The sequence below is a fragment of the Budorcas taxicolor genome, chromosome 14, assembly GCF_023091745.1.
Source record: "Budorcas taxicolor isolate Tak-1 chromosome 14, Takin1.1, whole genome shotgun sequence".
Classification (NCBI taxonomy): domain Eukaryota; kingdom Metazoa; phylum Chordata; class Mammalia; order Artiodactyla; family Bovidae; genus Budorcas; species Budorcas taxicolor.
In genome coordinates this window covers 44,461,999-44,487,790 of record NC_068923.1, presented here as the reverse complement: position 1 = coordinate 44,487,790, position 25,792 = coordinate 44,461,999, and the positions used below count along the sequence as shown (strand labels likewise).

Here is a 25,792-nt window from a genome sequence, read left to right as displayed (position 1 = left end):
TGATCCACCCACAATAATAAGTCAACACTACGGAGAGTAAAAGATTTAAAAGTAAAACTGAATGTGCACTGTAATTTAATTTAATCTTGGTGTTCTATATCTTTTTATGAAAAGAATTAAAACTATAAACTTAGAAAAAACATAACCCTAAAACTGCTTGTGAACTACTTTATCAATAGTTTTACATATTAAAAAGTCAAAGTAATTTTTCCTAAATTGCTGTGTACATAATACTCCTTTTTTTCTTTGCTTTTTAGAAAGTTGGGCATAAAACAATACTTAAACTGCTTCTTAACATGATTATCAGAAGAGAGCTATTGCCAAGAGTTTGATTTATAGAGAAGTCATGGTTCGACTGACCTTGGATCTAATTGCCAAGAACAGCAATCTTAAACCCCGAAAAGAAGAAAACACTCTACAATACCTGAAGAAAATAACTCATATAAATTTTTCAGATAAAAATATAGATGCAATTGTAAGAACTCTTAAATTATTTATTTTTATATAATTAGTAATGTAAAGTATAGAAATTGGTATATCCAACTAGTTCCCAAGATGTGGCTGTATTTTCAAAGATCTTAACTTAATGAAAGCTGGGATATTTTTTAGCAGAATTTCACTCCTACCTCTTGCCTACTTACTCTAACTCTACCACAACACAAAAAAATGATAGACTCTTTAAAATATCTTTAAGTATTTTCTTACCTTCAAAAGTAAGTAGTGTTTATTTATATAAAGACATATAAAAAGAAATAAATTGACTTGTAATTCTTTCACATAGAGAAAACCAAGGGTGATGTGTCCTTTCTCCCTTTTTTTCTAGACCTAAGTGTTAGTCAGTCCTGTCCAATTCTCTGTGACCCCCTGGACTGTAGTCCACCAGGCTCCTCTGTCCATGGGATTCTCCAGACAAGAATACTGGTGTGGGTAGCCATTCCCTTCTTCAGGGGATTTTTCTCAACCCAGGGATTGAACCCAGGTCTCTCCAATTACCCCAGCAAATTCTCTACCACCTGAGCCACCAGGGAAGCCCCTTATACATACTATACATATAGTCATATAGTTTTACAATAATGGGTCATATTGAATGTAATGTTTTCATTTTTTAATGAGACCTACAAGATATTAGTAAAGAAATTAAAGGATATTTAATGATAGAAGAAGGTCCTCTGCTGCTGGGAGGGATTAAGGGTAGGAGAAGAAAGGGACGACAGAGGATGAGATGGCTGGATGGCATCACTGACTCGATAGATGCAAGTCTGAGTGAACTCCGGGAGTTGGTGATAGACAGGGAGGCCTGGCGTGCTGCAATTCACGGGGTCGCAAAGAGTCGGACACGACTGAGCAACTGAATAAACTGAACTGAATGGTATTCCCTTTAATAGCATTATCATAGCTTATTAATCCATTGTTCTTGAATATCTAGATGATTTCCAGTGGTTTTTCAGCATCACAAACTACACAGTTTATTTCCAATCCTACAGAAATATTAAGCCCTGATTCATAACATTGAAGCAATACTTGGTTAGATGCTTTAACTTCCAGAGGAGTCCAACTGTTTCCAAGGAAAACTGCTTGCACTGGGAAAACCTTCCTTAGCAAACACAATTTTATTGATAAGGTTACAGAATACTAAAGCCTAGAACTAATATTGTAATCATTCTGGTCTTATTTTGACTGTGCTAAGAATGGGGGAATTCTCTTCTTTTATATTAACCTTAATGAAATGTGTAGAATGATTGAGTGAAAAGCTTTCTTGAAAACGACCCTCTAAGTTTTCATAAGAAATTAAGTATGATCTGTTTTTGTTTTCCTTTTAGGAAGATCTCTCTCTTTGTAAAAATCTTAGTGTTTTATATTTGTATGATAACCGCATTAGTCAAGTCACTAACCTGAATTATGCCACCAATCTGACCCACTTATACCTACAAAACAATTGTATTTCATGTATAGAGAACCTCAGGTCATTAAAGAAACTGGAAAAACTGTAAGTGCTTTTATTTCTCAGTAATGTAATTGTCATCATTACAGTAATATTTTTGCATGCAAGCATTTCCTTTATCTGCCCCATTTTTATTCCTCTGCAGTATTGCTGTTATATATGTAATACTCGATAATGTGTGTTCTGTAAGCCCTGGTATGCTTCTTTTGCAGGAGGGTGAGTTGTCTCAAGGGCTTATAGGGATATCTAAAACATGCTTATTTAGGCTCAACTTGTGAAAAAAGTGTCCATGGAACCCAAATGAGTTCTGTGCCTTTCAGAATCACACATCTCAAAAGGGCAGGGTCATAGAACTAATAATGTTGATGTAGATTTGACTCTAAAAGGCATTACTGCCTATGATTTTAATTAAACAATGGGGCCCAGTGGATCCAGTTTCCCCATATTGGAAAAACTATCACTGCTTTCCAAAAAGCAGGCCAAGGTCTCAGAATGGGGGGAAAAATTAAGGTGAGAGATGCTTATTAAAACTTCATATTGCTGTATAAAACAGATAGGCAAAAAGGATTTACTATATAACACAGGGAACTATGTTCAATATCTTGTAATAACCCATAATGGAAAAACAATCTGAAAAAAAAAATATATATATATATATAATTGGATCACTTTGCTGTACACCTTTGCTGATCACTTTGCTGTACACAAACTAACACAATACTGTAAATCTACTATATATCAATTTTCAAAATGCAGATTTCTGAGTTCCAACCTAGGTAACCAAATCAGAATCTCTGGCAGTTAGGCTCAGAAATCTTCATTTTTAAACCTATAACCCAGATGACTCATGCACTCTAACACAAGAGGAGCACTGATAGAAAGGACTAGTCCAGTTTTCTCATTTTAAAAATGAACATTTCTCAAAATTAATTAATTGTAAGACTCAAATAAACCAACCTTTCACTGATTCAATACAAAAAGAACATTCTGCATGTACAGATGACCTTTGACTACTGAGGTTTTTCCGTAGAAAACACTATAGAGCTACATGGTCCATGGTCCAGTTGGTAGATCTGCAAATAGGAAATAATCAGGGATAAAGAGTGCCCACTCTAAGTGATATGCAAATTTCACTGCATAAAGGTCAGCGTCCCTAACCAGACCCCATACACACACCCAATATTCATTGGTCAACTGTATAATTTTCAAATAGTTCAATGATTTTGTTATGTTTTAATCATACATATAGACCATGATATCTCAGAATGCCTACTTAAAATTTTGTTTTATATTTTGCAGATATCTGGGAGGCAATTACATTGCTGTCATAGAAGGCTTAGAAGGAGTAGAAGGACTAAGAGAGCTTCATGTTGAGAGTCAGAGGCTTCCCCTTGGAGAAAAGCTCGTGTTTGATCCAAGAACCCTTCATTCTCTGGCAGTAAGGCTGCATTTGAGTATTCTGACAAAGACTATAGTGACCAATGGTTATAATGAAAAAAAAGGAAGGTGGTGAAGGTTTATCTGGATGTTGTACATACTGTGCATGTTTATATGGTCAGTTGAGAATTTGAGGGCTAAAACTAATTTTTCCTACATAATTTATTTGGCTGCACTGGGTCTTAGTTGCAGCACATGGGATCTTAGTTGTGGCATGGGAAATCTAGTTCCCTGTCCAGGGACTGAAACCCAGGCCCCCTACATTGGGGCTTCCTTGATGGCTCAGACAGTAAAGAATCTGCCTGCAATGCAGGAGACCTGGGTTCAATCCCTGGGTGGTGAAGATCCCCTGGAGAAGGGAATGGCTACCAACTCCAGTATTCTTGCCGGAAAATTCCATGGAAGGAGGAGCCTACCTGGCTACAGTCCATGGGGTCGCAAAGAGTCGGATATAACTGAGCTACTAATCCTTTCACTTTCCCCTACAATGGGAGCATGGAGTCTTAACCACTGGACCACCAGGGAAGTCCTGGGTAGTGCTTTAAATTGGAAAAGAAAGGAGTGACCTGATTTCTATCCTATCCTCCCTGCTCTCCTATAGAAACAACTGTTTCAGCTCAACCTCAGCTGAACCAAGCAGACTTACCCCACTGTGGGAATGGCTAGTTCTATTACAAACTGCCGCTGAAAATACTTTTGCTTGCTCATTTTGGCATAGATTCAGGCAGATTCTGAAATCCTATATGTAAGGCATACTTTTAAAGCTATACTTCAAGTCCTAAAAAGTATCAGGAAGTATCTTCTCTAAAGGTGGGATACCTGAGTGAGTTGTCTCCATCTTGGTAGAGAATCCTGGGCCTTAAGAGTTTAGATGCCTCTGACTTAGTGTTGCTCTATTATATACTTATGTCCTCATTAACAGCTGATTTTGAAGTTCTTATTAATTGGTAATTATGATTTTACCTGGCTCCTGAACATACAAATTACCAAGAGAAAATTATATGGAGAGATACAGATAAAAAAACAAACAAGATATTCTTTCAATTCTTGATCATGTTTCCTATTTAGAAAAACAAAGATGAAAACTGTTTCTCCCTAATCTTAGTGATATTTAATACAAAAGGATAATTTGCTTAAACTAAAATAAGCATTTTTTCTACAATGTGTTATTTGCTTATTGGGACATCTTTTTTCTCTCTTTCCTTCTTTCTTGGCCTCTATCTATAAATTTCTCTCATATCTTGGAAGAGAAAAATCAGATTTATGAAGGAACTTTAAGTTACATTACAATTACTATAGTCCTAAAAGTTTCATCAGAAAAAGAAGTGGCATAAAAACAAAATTTCCAAGGATTTTTATTTTCTTGTCTAAAGAGGAAAACAGCCTGAACTGATCAATTTAAATTTTTTCACAGATTAGGATTTCTGGTTTCTACATATAACATTTAAGTAGATTATTTATTAATCCTAAATTAGTTCCTTTTCTTACAGAAATCCCTCTCTATATTGAATATCAGCAATAATAATATTGATGACATAAGAGACTTAGAAATACTGGAGAATCTTAATCAGCTCATAGCAGCTGACAACCAACTTCTGCACGTGAAGGTAAGGTAAAGAAAAAAGTTTTCAATATTTACATGAAATTGTGGTTGAAAATACTTATTTTACTACAGCTATAAACTTACTTTTAAAACTATTCTAAATTTGTTCTAAAACTAGTTCATTAGTCTTTACTTTGTGATGTGTTTATTTGCATAATTCTGCTCTTACCTGATTTTCTCTTCCATACCCCAAGATCTCCATCCCTCACCAACAGACAGATGTTTCTCTGAGAAGGAAGTATATGCTTTTTCCACTCTATTATTCTTCTATCAAATGTTTCCATCTAGATACTTTGCTGTCAAAGGTCCATATAGTCAAAGCTATGGTTTCCCCAGTAGTCATGTACAGATGTGAAAGTTGGACCATAAAAAAGGCTGAGTGCCGAAGAAATGCTGCTTTTCAAACTGTTGGAGAAGACTCTTGAGAGCCCCTTGGACTACAGGGAGATCAAACCAATCAATCCTAAAGGAAATCAACCCTGAATATTCATTAGAAGGACTGATGTTGAAGCAGAAGTTCCAACACTTTGGTCACCTGATGTGAAGAGCCGACTCATTACAAAAGACCCTGATGCTAGGAAAGATTGAAGGCAGGAGGAGAAAGGGATGACACAGAATGAGATGGTTGGATGGCATGATCAACTCAATGGACATGAGTTTCAGCAAACTCTGGGAAATGGTGAAGGACAGGGAACCCTAGGGTCCTACAGTCCATCGGGTCACAAGGAGCAGACACAACTGAGTGACTGAACAAGACACTAGATTTCTTGCCTCTTAACTCTGATCTCCCAATGAACGAGTTTCTAGTAACTGTAACTAGACCTGAACTCTCTCCTTGCTGCTCCTCCACGGGAAACACCTATATCTTTAATTTATTCTAATTTGCACTAGCTATATTCTGGTCATATTATGCCATATCATACCACATTCATTCAATTACTCATTCATTCAAACATGTATTGGGCATCTACATGTTTGCCAGGCATTATACTACTCCATGTAGATCAGAAGAAGAAAGAGTACAGTCCCAGGGAATTAAAAAAAAGTCAACAAGTGATCAGACTACAATGTGGTTCTGTTTTCATAAGTATTATGGTACCATTAACTTAGCCTAGGGCTAGGAAGACTTCCTGGAACCAGTCATTTGTGAGCTGAACCACTGCCAAGACCTCATAGTTTCTGGTTTGGCAATGAGGTGGCTGTGATATAATTCCTTTACATAAGATCATAGGAGGAAGAACAGGCTTCTTTCCCCCCATAAACAGAACTCTTGTTTCAAAAGCACTTACAAAAAAAAAAAAAAAGCACTTTCAGACAGCTATCCGCTGACTCTAAAACAGTTATTCCTGGTCTTGTTTCCAAATTTAGTACTATTACCTTGCTCATCTCATAGCCACTGTAGTTGTTTACTTGCTAGGCTCTGTCCACCTCTTTGCAACCCCATGTACTGCAGCACACCAGGATTCCCTGTCCTTCACTATTTCCCAGAGTCTGCTCAGACTCATGTCCATCGCATTAGTGACGCCATCCAACCATCTCATCCTCTGTTGCCTGCTTCTCCTCCTGCCCTCAATCTTTCCCAGCATCAGGGTCTTTTCTAATGAGTTGGCTCTTCACATCAGGTGGCCAAAGTGTTGGAGCTTCAGCTTCAGCATCAGTCCTTCCAATGAATATTCAGGGTTGATTTCCTTTAGGATTGACTGGTTTGATCTCTTTGCTGTCAAAGGGACTCTCAAGAGTCTTCTCTGGCACCACAATTCAAAAGCATCAGTTCTTCAGTGCTTAGGCTTCTTTATAGTCCAACTCTCACATCTGTACATGACTACTGAAAAAACCATAGCTTTGACTATATGGACCTTTGTTAGTAAAGTGATGTCTCTGTTTTTTAATACGCTGTCTACGTTTGTCTACTAGCTTCCCTGGTGGCTCAGACAGTAAAGCATCTGCCTGCAATGTGGGAGACCTGGGTTCGATCGCTGGGTTGGGAAGAAGATCCCCTGGAGAAGGAAATGGCAACCCACTCCAGTACTCTTGCCTGGAAAATCCCATGGACAAGGGAACCTGGTAGGTTATGGTCCATGGGGTCGCAAACAGTTGGATACAACTGAGCAATTTCACTTCACTTCACTTCACATTTGTCATAACTACTGTAAGCAGTAGATAATTACTAAAATAAATATTATACTACAGATGAATTCCCCCAAATATTGAAATGCCTTTAAGAGCAAGGACTTTTTGTCGATTTCAGGATGCCCTAGAGCTCAGGCCAATGCCTGGCACATAGTAGACACCTACTACGTGTTTATAAAATGGATGAATATGAGAACAATTTAAAATATTCAACCATCTGGGGAAGGAATGCAAATCATTTAGTAAGTTCCGGAGGCTGAGATACACCAAAAGTTGCTTTTCCTTCCCATAGAGAAAAGATATTCACAGTGTGAGGATGAAATCTCACGTTCTTTTGCTTCTAGCAAGAAGATACACACAATTAAAAACACTTAGACACAGCTTCTTGGATGTCTGAATACAGACTTGCCCAGGAGTCATTTGGAATGTGCTTTTATGGTCATTTTAAATCATCCTCCGAAGGCTTAGTCAAAGGGCAGGAAGGTTAGCATCAGAATATTAACTTAGTTCTCTTTATATATTCCTGGGATCAGCGTCTCCATTTTTTTGGCTTTAATGTTTCCATTCTCTATACTCATTGATCGAAGTTGCCCCAAAGCTGCTGACATCAAGCCCTGTGCCATGGGAGAGAAAGCTCAATGTGCCATACATAAAGTCACTGACATCCATCCTAAGAGTCTTCAACAACAGACAGCTTTGTGCCATGGGGAAAAAGAAGTGTACATCATTAGAGAATTCTAACCAAACCACTATAATTACCGATGGCTTTTAGCACTCAAACCAGCTGCCTTTATTTGGACACTGAAGGTTCCTCAAATGCATCTACAGCAAATACATAAAATTAAAAAATGAAAAAAAATAATGGTCCCTTAGGATGGATGTATAAGGACCTGGAGGAAGCTGGGCAAATAGCTTCTGTCCTCCCTGCTATTTGGGATTTCATTTCCTTCCCTCTCACCCACAGCTGCCACGGACTCCTTCCCCTAAGATCTTCTTGCCCTGCCATTATCTCTCCTATTCCCTAGTCCAAAGTCCAGAGCAGAGACTTCGGGTGAGGTGCGGGTAGAAGAGGAGTAGAGGAAAAAACAAAATGGAAGATAAATCCTGTCTTTCCATTCTATGTCTACAGCACTTCTAATCAGCAGAATTTTCAAAACAGTTCCATATAATCTCTTGCTTAAAACTCTAGTTCTACTTCTCACCTCAGATCCATTCATTCATGCAGGCATTCACTATTTCTTCTTCTTCATTCATTCAGAACACCTACCGTGTGGCAGCACTTGCTAGACAAAGGGGAAGACAATAGTGAGCAAAAAAAACCAGATCCAGTCCCTGAACTCAAAGAGCTCTCAGCATTGAGAGGAAGAGAAACATTAAGCACATAATTATCCAAAAACATAAGTAAAATTGTACCCCAGGCAAGTGCTATAAAGGAGCAGTATGTCGCTCTGAAAGCCTATAACTAGGGGAACTACCTTAGGGAGCTGAATAAAGGCTTCCCTTAGGAAGGCAGTGCTGAGCTGAGCTCTGAAAGAATAGAATGGCTTACCAAGTAAAGAGAATAACATGTGCAAAGGCCCTGGGGCAGGTAAGAGCAGGACCCAGGGAGCCTGCAAGAAAAGCCGTAAAGGATGTGATCAAGTAGGGTAAGTTGCTCCCAAGAACTGAGGCAAAGAAAGTATAAAATTGTCAATGTATGGCTCAGTGGTAACGTTAGTGGTGCCTGATCAAACGCACCAGGTTGCAAGAGTGCCCAGTGGTTGAGGAAGCAGAGGCAGTGACCAAGACCCTTATAACTCCAAGTGTCTTCCTGGAACCAGCAGCATCAGAAATGCAGAATCTCAACTTCTGCCCCCAGACCTACTAAACCAGGACCTGCATTTAAACAAGATCCCTACATGATTCATAAGGACATAAAAGTTTGAAAAGAATTGGTCTGGACTACTATTTAAGGAAGTGTAGTGATGGTGGGTAAGAGATAGGATAAAGCCCAGAGAAGGTGGAGAGACTGGAAATCGAAGAGAAGGATGATCCCAAGAGTAGGAGGCCTGTGGAGAGAGGAAGGGATGAGAGAACTGATTCATTTGGGAAAAGAGGTGGGACTTTTCCTTTGCTGATAAAAATTGGAAAATGGAATGGAAGAGGAAGTGAGAGACCAAAGGCAAACAACTGAGAAAACTCTATGCTCTCTGACCCAGTTCTCCGTAATAAAAATGGTGGCAGAATCAATCACTGAAGAGGAGAAAGAAACATTTTAAGCCAAAAAATACTCCATACTTCAGAAACTCCCTTTTTTAACTCATAGGGCTCTAGTTTAAATATTTACTTTTGACTAATATTTATTTGCATTTTTTCCCCTGTAACTCCTTTAAATTAGAATGCAACAATGGAGACTTCCTGGTGGTCCAGTGGCTAGGACTCCATGCTCCAGATGCAGGGGGTCTGGGTTCGATCCCTGATCAGGGAAATAGATGCCACATATAGTGCAACTAAGAGTCTGCATGCCACAACTAAAGATCCCACATGACTCAACCAAGACCTAGCACACCCAACTAAATAAATATTTTTAAGAGAATGCAACAATGTATTAAAAATATTAAATTACTGAATAACCATTTATAATAAAACCTGGATTTCTGCAAGTAACTTGATGAGCCATGAACTAGTAAAAGGCCAACTTATATATCTTGCTGATACTATTAAATCAAATATCATGGCTGCAAAAATGTATAACAACTTGAAAAAAAGTTTAGTCTTTACCTTCAGTTTTTATGTCTGCAAAGTTTGCTAAATCAATAAAATGATCTGAAAAGTTCATCTCACAGTCAGATATATCAGTCAGTGATTTACTTCATTGGTTTTCTGATGCCCATTTATCATGAGGTTAAAGCATCTTAGAATGAACAGTGGAAATCAAAAATGTGACGTGCTTGCCTTTTATAAAAACTAAATATTTGACTTACAAGATACAAACAAATAAACCACTATGGCCTGTCATGTATTTCCAGTTTCTAATTTATTCAACCTCTGCTCAATATTGATCCTGACAAGCAAAGTAACTCAAAAGATAAATTTATTCACTCCACAGTTTAGTCAGGAACAAGCCCAAAATTATAGATTTTCCCAGGCAGATGATGACAGGCAGTCACGGGGATGACAAATGGCTATCTTTAGATTTAGTTAGGACAGCTGGGCTAGACGTTTCCAATAAAGATTGGCGCATGCTGGTCAAATACAGGTTCATCAGTGGCCATCATTAATTGCAGCAAGAGCACTGCCAGTGCAGCAGGCTCCTATCCTAGAGCTTAGACACCAACCCTGCATGGGAAATAAAATCAGCTCCTTAGTATTTTGCAGCACTCTTCTAAGTGATAGCATGACACGATCATTTATCATACAGAGACTGTCCAGAGAAGTGTCTGCTCCCTTTAGCAACTTACTGAAGGGCACAAAAGTGAAAGCATTTTATGAAAGACAGGAAGGCAATGCACAACCAGAGTGTATCCAAAGGGTAATCATATTTCAACACAGGATTAGTTTAGTCTTAAATAAACACACTGGGAGGAGGAGTATGCTGAGGGTCATTTATCAAGCGATGAACAATGAACAAAAACATACAGGACTCTTTATCCATATAAATTTTAAAGTTTTCTTATTGTTATTATAATGGGCATCATATTCAACACAGTACAAAGATGCAATGCATAGTTCCATCCTTCCAGAGGTTTTTAAACTAAGAGAAATATAATGAAATTCTCACAGAAAATAATTATGGCTATACCAAAAGGTGTGGAACAAATGCTGGGACGAGGGCATAACCCATGACCCAGGACTGAAGGATGAAGTTAAAACTTTCGAAAAGAACTTTCTTTTAAGGCATCAGTTACTTGTCAGTGGATCAGAACCTGACTCTCTCTTAACATCACTTTTTCTCTGTGTTGATCAAAATTAAGAGAGAATTAGCTCAGGGGTGCCAGGGCAGACAAAGAGGCAGAGAAATAACACATGTATTCCCTATCTGCTCTGCCTCACGCACTTTACATGCCACAGCAACTAATCCTCTAATTAGCCTCACTTTATAAACGAGGTCACAGACTTGCCTAAGGTCAAATAGTAAGAAGCAATGTCAGAAAGTTTAGGATTGCTTGTACAACTGCTTATACAATTCCTTGTATTTTTCACATAACTTATTTATTTAAATCCATCAGAGTCTAGCACAGAAATTAACCCATAACTCAATACATACCTGATGAATAATGAAGTAAGCAGAACTAGAAATACTACTTTATATGGGAAGACATTGGTCTCTGAAAGATTAAAGTGCTCCGCAGTGGGTTCTGAAAACCCAGCTGTGCTTCTAATTATTCCCCAAAAGACAGCATTTCTTCATGTAGACACAGGCACCTATCTGGATGTTCCATTTTTGTTACCTCCTTTTACAGTTTTGGGAGGATATTTAATATGTAGAAGGGACCTGCTACCAAAGCTTCATGGTAAATATATATTCTAAAGTCTAAAGAATAAATATAGTCTTATTATATGAGATTTTTTCCAAAAATGGAAAAATGAAATATCTAAGCAACAGTAAACATGGATCAAACAAAGAATAAGGTGGAAAATACAAATAGTAAAATAGATATACAGTGCTAAATAGTATCAAGCTTTGAAGGTGAGGAAATGCTATGGGGAATAAAAATACCAGCCAATGCATTAACAATTACTTTCAGCTTAGAAATTAAGAATATGTATGTATAATTTGTATTGCCTAATTTTTCTCTTATAACCTATGATAAGTTTGGTCTTGGCCTGAAGAAAACAAAAGAATCATAGGTGTTTGCCTGCTGCTATCCTCTGGAACTTTTATTAACTTTGTAATTCTCATACTCATATTCTAATGAAAAGCAATCCTCTTGGATATACACAATATCATATGTATACAGCAGTGCTCAGAAAACCAAAAGCTCTCCACAGAATTAGTTATAATAATTATAATATTTAATAATAATTAATATTAGTTATAATAATAAATAAATAAGTATTTATTATTATTGTCAGCAAAACATTTGCTTTAAAATCATGGTTTTGCCCTATTGAAGGTAAGTTTTCCCTTTTTTTTGCCTATGGCCACTGAATTATTAAAAATCAATCATGGGCTACAGAGTAGAAAGAGGGGAGAAAGCAAGGAAAGGAATGACAGAAAGACAAGACATTGGAGAAAGACAGTAACACTGGATTGACAAAAACAGGGAGAGAGAGGAGGTGATGAAGGCAAACAGAAAGCTTGTTCTTAAAGGTCTGTTTTTCTCACATTTATTTGGATTTTCAACCATAGAACAATTTAATCATCCCTTTAAATATCAATAAGCTGATTTTCTTATAAGCTATTAAAACATGAAAATGTTTATGATGCACATAAAACAAAACTGTACACACAGTATGACTGACAATTAAAAAATAAATCCCTATGCTCAAAAAAGAAGACTAGAAGGATACATAACACATTCAAAGTGATCTTTGGGACTTCCCTGGTGGTTCAGCAGTTGGGCATCTGCCTGCCAGTGCAGGGGACACCAGTTTGATCTCTGGTCTTGGAAGATTCCAAATGCCACAGGGCAACTAAGCCAGTGTACCACAACTACTGAAACTATGCTCTAGAGCTGGTGATGCGCAACTACTGAGCCCATATGCCACAACTACTGAAGCCTGTGTGCCCCAGAGCCTGTGCTCCACAAGAGATGCCACCACAATGAGAAACCTGCCACCGCAACTAGAGAGTAGCCCCTCTTCACAGCAACTAGCGAAAGTCTGCACTCAGCAACAAAGACCCAGTGCAGCCAAATACAAATATTTTTTAAGTGATCTTTGGGTAATAAACACACATGGGATTTTTTTCTCCATTTTCTCCCTTTGATACATTTTTTATAGGTTTTAAAAGGAAAAGCAACTATATTGCTTGCAATGTCAATGGACTGCTTACTTACCACTCCATAATGGCCTTAATCTGTAAACTTCCATAAATTCTGCTAAGAACAAGGCATCTTCTGTGGCATGGATAGCCAGAAAGGCAAAGTGTTTTCTGAGATACAGGTTGGGTTCATTTAAGCTAGTGTGACAGAGTACAATTCTGTGGTCCCCAACTCAGGACCTTACTTTTTGCCTCATCTTTAGCCCTTTCTATTATTACTACAGACTATTTTCATCAAAAACAGATGTATTGTACATCATCTAAGTACCTGGCACTGAGCTAGAACTCCATGGAAAACAGTAATTACCTTTAAAAACAGTTAACTGACATGAACACAATATTGAGAAGTATGAAATACCTGTGTCTTGCTTTTTTCTTCTCTAATTATAGGATTTGGAGTTTTTATTGAACAAGTTGATGAAGCTGTGGAAAATGGATCTAAATAGAAATCCTGTTTGTCTCAAACCAAAATACAGAGATAGACTGATACTGGTGTCCAAATCACTGGGTACATGTTTCTATTATATTAATATAATTTTTCTAGAGAAAGAGACTTGGTTAACTCTTTAGTTAATGTATCAGTAAGCCTTCAGAAATATTAATATAACATCTGGACCCACAAAAATGGTCAACTTTAAATTTGATATTTTAATAAGAACAAAAGTTAAAATTGAGGAATAAAACATGAAAAAATATCTTCTGTTCAGAAATAATTAAGATATCAAACACTTTCTTTAAAAAAGAAAATGTGGCTGTTACCAACAAAAAATATTTAGTCATAAATGTGTACAACTTGCTGACCTTTTGCCAAATTTTCATTGGCACAAATCCTCTGAAGATCCCACGAGACTCTTGGTTCTATAGGTAAAACTGATCAAAGTTTTCATTGCTTGACATTTGCCAAATGGCACCTTAAGAACATATAGGAGTTCCTTTCATTTGAAATGGGAGCAAAGTAAGGAGTCCCTTTATGAAAGAAAAGTGAAAGTGAAGTCACTCAGTCATGTCCGACTCTTTGCAACTCCATAGACTGTAGCCTACCAGGCTCCTCTGTCCATGGGATTTTCCAGGCAATAGTACTGGAGTGGATGAGATGCTTACAAATAATAACACTCCTGAATATGCACTATATAAGGGGAAATTGACCAGTGCTCTTGAATAGGGACCAGCTTACACACTATCAGAAGGATAAGCACTGCCCTCTCACAGAGGAGATTGTGGGAGAGTTTCTATGACATGCTGTGCATGCATGCATGCATGCTAAGTCACTTCAGTCATGTCCAACTCTTTGCAACCCCATGAAATGTAGCCCACCAGGCTCCTCTGACCATGGAATTCTCCAGGCAAGAATACTGGAGGGGGTTTCCATGCCCTTCTCCAGAGTATCTTCCTGACCCAGGGATCAAACCCATGTCTCTTACATCTCCTGTATTTGCAGGCAGGTTCTTTACAGTATTCTCGGGATTCCCTTGTGGCTCAGCTGGTAAAGAATCCACCTGCAATGCGGGAGACCTGGGTTTGATCCCTGGGTTGGGAAGATCCCCTGGAGAAGGGAAAGACTCCCCAATATTCTGGCCTGGAGAATTCCAGGGACTACACAGTCCATGGGGTTGCACTGGACTCGACTGAGCGACTTGCACTTTCACTTTCTTTACCACTAGTGCCACCTGACATGCTGTACTTGGGTATCAGTTCAGTCAGTTCAGTTCAGTCGCTCAGTCGTGTCCGACTCTTTGTGACCCCATAAAAACTAACATATGGCAAAACCATTTCAAAGCTCATGGCTGTAGTAAACCTTGGTTAATCACAACGCTAGTACAGTGGTTCTCTTGAGGGAAGGAGGGGTTGACAAGAGGTGTATCAAAAATATCCAAGACGATTTTTCAAAACACATCCTGCCTACCCTTTACCCCATCAGCCAAGAGTAGGAAACAGAGAATACACAGGAAGAACGATCATGTATATTAGGTATATTTTTAAAGTAAATTACTTGTATATTTATATTTAGAATACTATCATTCATTAAAAATTTTCTTTAAAGAAAGACATGATAAAATGTTCACTATATAATATTAAAAAGTAAGATGTTAATACTATATAGAGAGTTCCATTTCTATATAATATACACATATACACATGGTACATACCTAGAAAACAAACCAATGCTAAGAAATATACTAAAGTATTATCAGTGGTTTTCAGTGATTATCTCTGGTTGTGAAATACAGGCAGTGTTTTGCTTTTTTCCATTTCTTTGAATTTTCCAAATATCATACATACAGCATACAAAAATTATTTGTGTAACGGAATATGCTCAATTTTCAAAACTTTTTAAAAGGAACAAAACGTTAAAATAGCTGAAATCTCAATTCATAGAATAAAGAAGCCAGCTATGTGTATTATTCCTATTATTTCCTATATCATAATGTACGTACTTTAAAATACCATGTTACATATATAAAACTTCTTATTGACATTAACATAAAATATACTTTTCTTTTTCTATGAATAACTGTAAAATTATTAAATATTTAATTTTTGTTAAGTATGACATTTTTGTTTTGTAAAATAACAATGTAACTTATGCTTCAAGAAGGGCAACCAGACAGCTAATTGTTTATAGTGATTCTCTGTTAGTCATGGAAAGGAGAGATATGGATAGTAATTATGGAATCATTTTACGTTTTTGCCATCACATTTCAGTTGTTTATAAAAAGCACATATTCTTTTTGAAATCAGAAAAAATAAAAATAAAAGCTCAACAGAAGTTGTACAAATACAAGAAGTTGTATAAATAAGGTATTTTAAAAATAAATTTATTTCACTCTAGAGTGTAACTTAAGTTCATGTGCCCTAAACCAGCGGTATATATATTGTATATGTATTATAATATTTATGTATTATATAGTAATATTTATGTTGTACTGATAGATAGCATTTATAACATGTATATATTACATTTTAAACATATGTATTGTTTTTCTCTAGAATTCCTTGATGGAAAAGAAATTAAAAACATGGAAAGACAATTCCTAATGAATTGGAAAGCATCCAAAGATGCCAAGAAAACCAGCAAGAAAAAGAACAGTAAGAACGAAGATACACATAACTCATGCAACAGTAAGTAGGCTGTCATTCATTAGGTGGTCACTCCTACCAGCAAAAGGAAAATTATACTCAACAACAACAAAAAAATGCCAAAAATTAGGAGGGTTTGTTTAATTTTTTTAATGGGCTTTTTTTCTTAACTTGATTACAATTTCTAGAAAAAATTTCCTAAAATACTTATATATGAAAATGGTAGCTACTATCCAAAAAAAGCTATGTTTAGTTCATACTGAGTTATAATTATGTTGGCTATATAAACAGAGAGCCATGAGGGTGGGGAAAATGTATAATTTTATATCTGGCAAAAGTCCATGGGGACTTGCCTGGTGGTCCAGTGGATAAGACTCCATGCTGGCAATACAGGGGGCCCAGATTCCATCCCTGGTCAGGGAACTAAGATCTCATGTACTGCAACTAAGCCCACACATGGCAACTAGAGAAGCCTGCGTGCCACAACTACTGAGCCCATGCCGCAAGGAACAGTCCACATGGTTGATGCAACGAAGACCCTGTGCAGTCAAATTTTTAAGTGCAAGATACTAGTTATCTAAATGGTGAAATAACAATCAGCTATATAACTTGTGAAACTGAAGTCACAAGTATATTCATTTAGTAACAGCACAAAAATCACATTTTTCATCAGGATAAAAAATAAAGATGTATCACAATCATATATGTGGCCTATACTTGGTGGCCCGTCCTCTTTCTTAAGTACATACCCTATCATTTGAATAATTGATTATAATATGCCTAAGGTGGTGTTACAAGGATATGGCAACCTTCCGAGTATAGCCTAACTAATGAAACTGGGAAAGACTACAGATCTCTTCAAGAGAATTAGAGACACCAAGGGAACCTTTTGTGCAAAGATGGGCTCGATAAAGGACAGAAATGGTATGGACCTAACAGAAGCAGACGATAGTAAGAAGTGGCAAGAATACACAGAAGAACTATACAAAAAAGATCTTCACGACCCAGATAATCACAATGGTGTGATCACTCACCTAGAGCCAGACATCCTGGAATGTGAAGTCAAGTGGGCCTTAGAAAGCATCACTACGAACAAAGCTAGTGGAGGTGATGGAATCCCAGTTCAGCTATTTCAAATCCTGAAAGATGATGCTGTGAAAGTGCTGCACTCAATATGCCAGCAAATTTGGAAAACCCAGCAGTGGCCACAGGACTGGGAAAATTGGGAAAGGTCAGTTTTCATTCCAACCCCAAAGAAAGGCAATGTCAAAGAATGCTCAGACTACCACACATTTGCACTCATCTCACACGCTAGTAAAGTAATGCTCAAAATTCTCCAAGCCAGGCTTCAGCAATACGTGAACCATGAACTTCCAGATGTTCAAGCTGGTTTTAGCAAAGGCAGAGGAACCAGAGATCAAATTGCCAACATCTGCTGGATCATCAAAAAAGCAAGAGAGTTCCAGAAAAACATCTATTTCTGCTTTATTGACTATGCCAAAGCTTTTGACTGTGTGGATCACAATAAACTGTGGAAAATTCTAAAAAGAGATGGGAATACCAGACCACCTGACCTGCCTCTTGAGAAACCTATATGCAGGTCAGGAAGCAACAGTTAGAACTGGACATGAAACAACATACTGGTTCCAAATAGGAAAAGGAGTACATCAAGGCTGTATATTGTCACCCTGCTTATTTAACTTCCATGCAGAGTACATCATGAGAAACGCTGGGCTGGAAGAAGTACAAGCTGGAATCAAGATTGCCGGGAGAAATATCAATAACCTCAGATATGCAGATAACACCACCCTTATGGCAGAAAGTGAAGAGGAACTAAAAAGCCTCTTGATGAAAGTGAAAGAGGAGAGTGAAAAAGTTGGCTTAAGAAAATGAAGATCTTCAGAAAATGAAGATCATGGCATCTGGTCCCATCACTTCATGGGAAATAGATGGGGAAACAGTGGAAACAGCGTCAGACTTTATTTTGGGGGGCTCCAAAATCACTGCAGATGGTGACTGCAGCCATGAAACTAAAAGATGCTTACTCCTTGGAAGAAAAGTTATGAGAAACCTAGATAGCATATTCAAAAGCAGAGACATTACTTTGCTGACTAAGGTCCATCTAGTCAAGGCTATGGTTTTTCCAATAGACATGTATGGATGTGAGAGTTGGACTGTGAAGAAAGCTGAGCGCCGAAGAATTGATGCTTTTGAACTGTGTTGTTGGAGAAGACTCTTGAGAGTCCCTTGGATTGCAAGGAGATCCAACCAGTCCATTCTGAAGGAGATCAGCCCTGGGATTGCTTTGGAAGGAACGATGCTGAAGCTGAGACTCCAGTACTTTGCCCACCTCATGCAGAGTTGACTCATTGGAAAAGACTCTGATGCTGGGAGGGATTGGGGGCAGGAGGAGAAGGGGACGACAGAGGATGAGATGGCTGGATGGCATCACTGACTGGATGGACGTGAGTCTGAGTGAACTCCGGGAGTTGGTGATGGACAGGGAGGCCTGGCGTGCTGCGATTCATGGGGTCACAAAGAGTCGCACACGACTGAGCGACTGAACTGAATGAAACTAACTGTAGCTAAGTGTAATGTGTAATAATCATCTTTATCATATTGGGGAGTATCCTAGAATTCACTCTTCACCAATTCTGTAGTCAACAACATTGGAATGAGCCACTTCTTCTGTTCCATGTTTGTTTTCTAGTTCCACAGTTAACGGGATGGAGACATGGGAAGAAGTGAGACCAGGCGAACAGGGAAAGAGAAACTACAACAGTGTACTCTGGCTTTATGCATAGACAGCATATCCTAGGAGCTCTATCCCTCTAGGACAAGGAGGTTGAGGTGAAGAGAAGGAGGTGGAAAGCTCTGATGATTTTGCCATATTGTATCCACTGAATATGAACTGTTACTTTTATCTCACATGAATGATGATACTGTATTGGCAATACGAATTTCTCAAGATTTGAAACTTATAAAATGGACAAGAGGCATTTCCCCCTCTCTGCTTATACATGGTTGGCTGTGAAGGGCAAAACTAGATGCAGGGTAAGGATTTACTGTTTTCAGTACTACCTCAAAGATGCCAAAGTACAACCAAAGCAATGTTGAGAAAGATCAATAAAACTGGAGGGATCATGCTCCCTGTTTGCAAGCTACAGTTGAACCCTGAGCAATGAGGAGGTTAGGGGCACTGACCCTCCCAATCTCAAAGATCTGCATGTAATTTTACAGTCAGCCCTCCATATCTTTGGTTCCACATCTGAGGATTCAACCAACCTCAGATCATGTAATACTGTAGTATATACTATAGAAAAAAGTTCATGTAAAAGTGGACCCAAGGAGTTCACATTTGTGTCATTCAAGGGTCAGCTGTATACTACAAAGCTACAGTAATCGAGGAGATCAAACCAGTCAATCCTAAAGGAAATCAGTCCTGAATATTCACTGACTCATTGGGAAAGACCTGATGCTGGGAATGATTGAAGGCAAGAGGAGAAGAGGACAGCAAAGGATAAGATGGTTGGATGGCATCACTGACTCAGTGGACATTAGTTTGAGCACACTCTGAAAGATTGTGAAGGACAGGGAAGCCTGGTATGCTGCAGTCCATGGAGTCACAAAGAGTTGAACATGACTTGGTGACTCAACAACAACAGTAATCAAAACAGTATGGTACTGGCACAAAAATAAGACACATAGATCAACAGAACAGAATAGAGAGACCAGAAATACTCACGACTATACAGCCAATTTGGAGAAGGCAGTGGCACCCCACTCTAATACTCTTGCCTGGAAAATCCCATGGACAGAGGAGCCTGGTGGGCTGCAGTCCAGAGGGTCGCTAAGAGTCGGACACAACTGAGCAACTTCACTTTCACTTTTCATTTTCATACACTGGAGAAGGAAATGGCAACCCTTTCCAGTGTTCTTGCCTGGAGAATCCCAGGGATGGTGGGAGCCTGGTGGGGTGCCGTCTATGGGGTCGCACAGAGTCGGACACGACTGAAGCGACTTAGCAGCAGCAGCATACAGCCAATTAATTTACAACAAAGAAGGCAAGAATATGCAGTGGGGAAAAGACAGCCTCTTCATTAAATGGTGTGAGGAAAACTAGACAGATACATGCGAAAGAATCAAACTGGACCGGTTTCTCATACCATGCACAAAAAATACACTCCAAATGGATTAAGGTTTACTCCATGTAAGAGCTGACACCACAAAACTCCTAGAAGAAAATATAGGCAATGAATATTTTTTTGAATCTGTCTCCTCAATTAAGGGAAACAAAAACAAACAACTGGGATTACTCCAAACTCAAAAGCTTTTACAAAGTGAAGGAGACTACCAACCTGGTGAAAAGACAGTCTAGTGATTTTGCAAAGTGAAGGAGACTACCAATCTAGTGAGAAGACAGACTAATGATTTTACAAAGTGAAGGAGACTTACCAACCTGGTGAAAAGACAGCCTAGTGAATGAGAGAAGAAATCTACAAACGATAGGATGTATAAGGGGTTAATATCCAAAATACATAAAGAACTCACACAACTTAGTATCAGAAAAACAAATAACCCAATGAAACAATGAGCAGAGGACCTAAATAGACATTTTTCCCAAAGACATACAGACAGTCAACAGACAAATAAAAAGACTCAGTATCACTAATTATCAGAGAAATGCAAATCAAAACCACCATGAGATATCACCTTACACCTGTCAGAACTGCAGTTATCAAAAAGGCAAATTACAAGTGTTGGCAAAGATGTGGAGAAAAGGGAACCCTGGTGCACTGTTGGTAGGACTGTAAATTGGTACAACCACCATGGTAAACAGTATGGAGGTGCCTCAAAAAATTAAAAATAGAATGGATCATGTGATCATGTGATCCAGTAACTTCACTACTGGGTATGGAAGAATGGATGAAGAAGATGTGATCTACACAATGGAATATTACTCCCATTAACAATATGAAAAGTATCTTACCACTTGTGACAACATAGGTGGATATAGAGGGTATTATGCCAAGTAAAATAAGTCAAAAAGAGAAAGGCCAACACTGAATTATCTCATATGTGGAATCTAAAAAACAAGGCAATGAAAACAGACTCAAACAGAAGAGTGGTTGCCAGGAGGAGTGCGATGAACAGGTGAAGGGGATTAAAAGGTAAACCTCCAGTTATAAAATGAATAAGCCACAGGGACAGAACACACAGCACAAAGAATATGCTCAACAATATTACATTAACTTTGGATGAGGACATATGGTTGCTAGGCTTATTTGTTGTTGTTGTTCAGTCACTAAGTTGTATCCAACTCTTTGTGACCCCATGAACTGCAGCACACCAGGCTTCCCTGCCCTTCACTATCTCCCAGAGTTTGCTCAAACTCATATCCATTGAGTCGGTGATGCCATCCAACCATCTCATCCTCTGTTGCCCCCTGCTCCTCCTGCCCTCTATTCCTCAGCAACAAGGTCTTTCCCAATGAGTCAGCTCTTCCCATCAGGCAGCCAGAGTACTGGAGCTTCTAGGCATATGGTGGTCATCATTTTACAATGATACAAATGTCAAATAACTATGTAACACTCCTGAAGCTAACAAGATATTATGCATCAACTACATTTCAATAAATAAATAAATAATTTCAGGCACACATTTTTTGATTGCACTTTACTGCACTTCCCTGATACTACATTTTACACAAATAGAAGGTTTGTGGCAACCCTTTGTTGAGCAAGTTAATTGATTCCATTTTCCCAACAGCATTTCCAACAGACATATTTCCAAAGAAAACCTACAAATGACCAATGGGTATATTTTTTAAATGTTCAACGTCACTAATTAACCAGGAAAGGCAAATCAAAACCACAATGAGATATTTCCTCATACCTGTCAGAAAAACTATTATCATATGACAAAACAACAACAAATGTAGGTGAGGATGTGGATAAAAGTGGAACCCTTGCATGCTGTCAGTGGGAATGCAAAATGGTGCAACCAACATGAAAAAAAGTATGGCAGTGCCTCAAGATTTAGAAATAGAATGACCATATGATCCAGCAACCCCACTTCTGAGTATTTATCCAAAAGAACTGAAATCAGGATCTTGAAGAGATGTTAACACTCCTATGTTCATTGCAGTACTATTCATAATAGCCAAGATGTAGAGACCTAAATGTCCACTAACAAATGAATGGATAAAAAAAATAAGGTATATACAAACAATTGAATACTATTCAGCCTAAAAAAAAAAAAGAAATTCTGTAATATGAAACACTGTGGATGAACCTTGAGGGTATTATGCTAAATGAATTAAGCCAGTTCCAGAAAGACAAATACTCCATAATTCCATGTATATAAGGTATCTAAAATAGTCTATTTCATAAAATCAAAGAGTAGAATGGTGGCTTCCCAGGGCTGTGGGTGGGAGAGTAATGGGGAGTTACTAATCAATGGATATAAAGTTTCAGTCAAGCAAAATGAATAAGCTCTAGAGATATGCTGTGCAAAGTTGTGCATACATGCTAAGTCGCTTCAGTCATGTCTGACTCTTTGCAACCCTATGGACCATAGCCCACCAGGCTCCTCTGTTCAAGGGATTCTCCAGGCAAAAATAGCGGAGTGGGTTGCCATCCCCTTCTCCAGGGATCTTCCCGACCCAGAGATCAAACCCATGTCTCTTATGTATACTGTACTGGCAAGAGGTTCTTTACCACTAGCACCACCTGGGAAGCCCACAAAGTTGTACCTAGAATCAACAATAATGTACATTTAAAACAGTAACAGGGTAGATTCCATGTTAAGTGTTCTTACCACAATTTTTTTTTGAAAAGCCATATGGAATGCTACAAAGTACAGAAGCGTCATTTCATACCTTATTGTAGTTGCTATCATGATAACCATTAATAATTTAAAATGGAAAGCACTCCAGTCTAGGAAGCCAAAAAGAGGGGCAAGGGAAGAAAAGAGAACCAATATTTATCGTGCCAATCATTTCAGATATTTATAGGCATTACTGCTTTAATCATTTTACCTTGTGGTAAAATTTATATCCATTTTGCAGCTGAGAAAGCTGAGTTTTAGAAGGATGGATAACTTGTCTAAGGTCACAAAGATAGCAGAAAGTGAAAGTAAAAATGTTAGTTGGTCAGTCATGTCCAACTCTTTGCAATCCCATGGACTGTAGCCTGCCAGGCTCCTCTCCAGGCAAGAATACTGGAGTAGGTTGCCATGCCCTTCTCCAGGGCAATCTTCCCAACCCAGAAACTGAACCTAGATCTCCCCAATTGCAGGCAGATTCTTTACCATCTGAGACACCAGGGAAGCCCAGTAATTAATCAAAGTTATCTGACTTTATCAAAGAGCTTTGGTTTCTAGTGATTACTCTATTGATGACTGGTGGACAACTCATGCTTGGACATAAGGTCAATAATGTCTGCCCTACTTAGAAATTCACTTCGGTTTGGCAGGAATTTAGAAAAATCTGCAAATGTATAAATACATGATATGTAAACATATAATTTTTGCAAATACAAAGAAATTAGGGAGAAAAATGAGACTATATTATGAAAGAACATTGAAATTTTCTGAGTACTCAAATAGATTATATTATTTACTCTATTGAAAAATAGACTGTAAGGTCAATTAAATTAAATTCAAACTGAAAGCTGATGACCTGCAATAGAAATTATCTGAGTTTGCCTCAGGCGTGTGCTAAGTCCGACTCTTTGTGAACGTGGACTATAGCCTGCCAGGTTCCTCAGTCCGTAGGCTTCTGCAGGCAAGAAGACTAGAGTGGGTTGCCATGCCCTTCTCCAGGGGATCTTCCTGACTCAGAGATTATACACTGAACATCTTGTGGCTCCTGTGCTACAGGTGAATTCTTTACTGCTGAGCCACCAGCGAAGCCCTTTCCTCAGGAGTACTTAGTTATTTTCGCTTGGCCATTTGTAGATATCCTTCTTTCTTGTCACCGACATGCTTCTGAGAACCCTTTGCAAACAAATGATACAGTTCCTGAGCCTCCCAGGCTTACAACTGGTGACATCCCTAGACACATGCATGTAACGCACAGTAACTATTCACCTGGCCAATAGCTTGCACTATGGTCTTTACGTAAAGTCTCTCTGTTATTGCTGCTCAGGAGAAATGGAAAGCATGAATTAAAGTCTAGAATATATATTGTGCTTTTTAAAATCTACAGTATACCTTCAGGACTTTAGAAGAGTTAATATGAACCATTTAAAGATACCTCTGCACAACCAAATACATTGTAAGTGAAGAGGAATTCTTAGGAAGATGGTCATTTTTAAATTTCCTGACCTTTGACATATTTTTGGTAGCCCTGTAAATTTGGAGCTCTATAATAATAAAATTACAGGGATTATGTCTTTAAACTTCATGGATCTTACAATAAAAAATCTTGTCCTAAATACAGTCTCAAAATCAGAAGTAGTCAAACACTTTAACGAAGTTCAAAATATCTTAAAAACTTTCAGCATTTACTTTTGTAGTGTTTTGATGGAAATATTCATTTATTCATTTAATAAACACTTGTTGAGCACTGTGGATATGCCCAAGACTATGTAAGCTCTGAGAATTAGAGTTGATTAAGGCAGTTTCTACTTAAAAGAAAAATCATTGCTAGAAAGGGACGAGGATCTATAAACAGGGAAATGATGTTAAGTGTGGAAATAAGGTATGAACAGATTACAAAAACCGTAATTGACTAATCTACTCCCTAAAGGTTAAACACACTGAAAAAATAAACACATAACAGCAAAACACAAGGATAGTTAATATTAATTAATGTTGGTGTACCCATTTTGTCTATGAGAGTTGACCATGAACTTTCCTGTGTGGGTTCTCATGTATGAAAATCTGTCATATTTTTATCTTGGACATTAACTTTTTATTGGTTTTGCTATGAAACTATTTAGTCATATTTAATTCCATTTCTCAAAATATAGATAGTCTAATGCTGTTCTATGTCATGTTTACAATTTAGTTATTAGTTTCAAAGCAGAATGCTTTTAATTCTTTGTACGCTACAGGTAACTTTGAAACAATGCATCATATAGTTCCCGTTTATTACCCACAGGTGGGTAATCCAAAATTAGTCTTTTTCTCTGATATACAGAGATTTCTTGCAAATGGAAATGCATCTGCAGAAAGCTCCCAAGAAGATAACTCTAAAATTATTGAAGACATGGGGTAGGTTCTTTTAAATACTTCTGCGTGATTTATGTTTTGGCGGGAAGGATGGGACACTCTCACTGTCAACAACACAGAGGAAGAAAGGTCCTCCATCCATCTTCTAGTTCTCTGTTCTCAATTCTTCTTGACCAAGCATCAAAAAAAAAAAAGAAAAAAAGTTCACTGTTCACCTGCCAAAACAGTTATTAAGTTGCAGTGGTTCAGGAAGAGCTGGGAGTCACAGACAAGATATGTCAACTGGAATAAGGCAGGTGACTCAGGCAAGTCCCAAAAGCAGCAGGTAAAGATGTCTGAATGAGCAGGGATAACAGCAAAGGAGCCTGAGGCTGAGACGGTAATGATGGCCCATTGGTGAGTAGAGGGCATCTGGTGGTGGAAAGGAAGAGGAAGCCACAGCACGACAGGGACAGGCTAG

General features: G+C 38.1%; 1 protein-coding gene across 1 annotated transcript; it reads left to right on the top strand.

Moving 5' to 3' along the window:
• The first annotated feature begins 346 nt into the window (after positions 1–346).
• Positions 347–25,378, top strand: PPP1R42 (protein phosphatase 1 regulatory subunit 42). The gene is made up of 7 exons (XM_052651942.1): positions 347–475; positions 1,821–1,987; positions 3,242–3,380; positions 4,870–4,986; positions 13,468–13,585; positions 16,066–16,197; positions 25,215–25,378. The coding sequence occupies exons 1-7, from the start codon at positions 347–349 to the stop codon at positions 25,376–25,378; spliced, it is 966 nt and encodes a 321-aa protein (XP_052507902.1).
• The last annotated feature ends 414 nt before the right edge of the window (positions 25,379–25,792 follow it).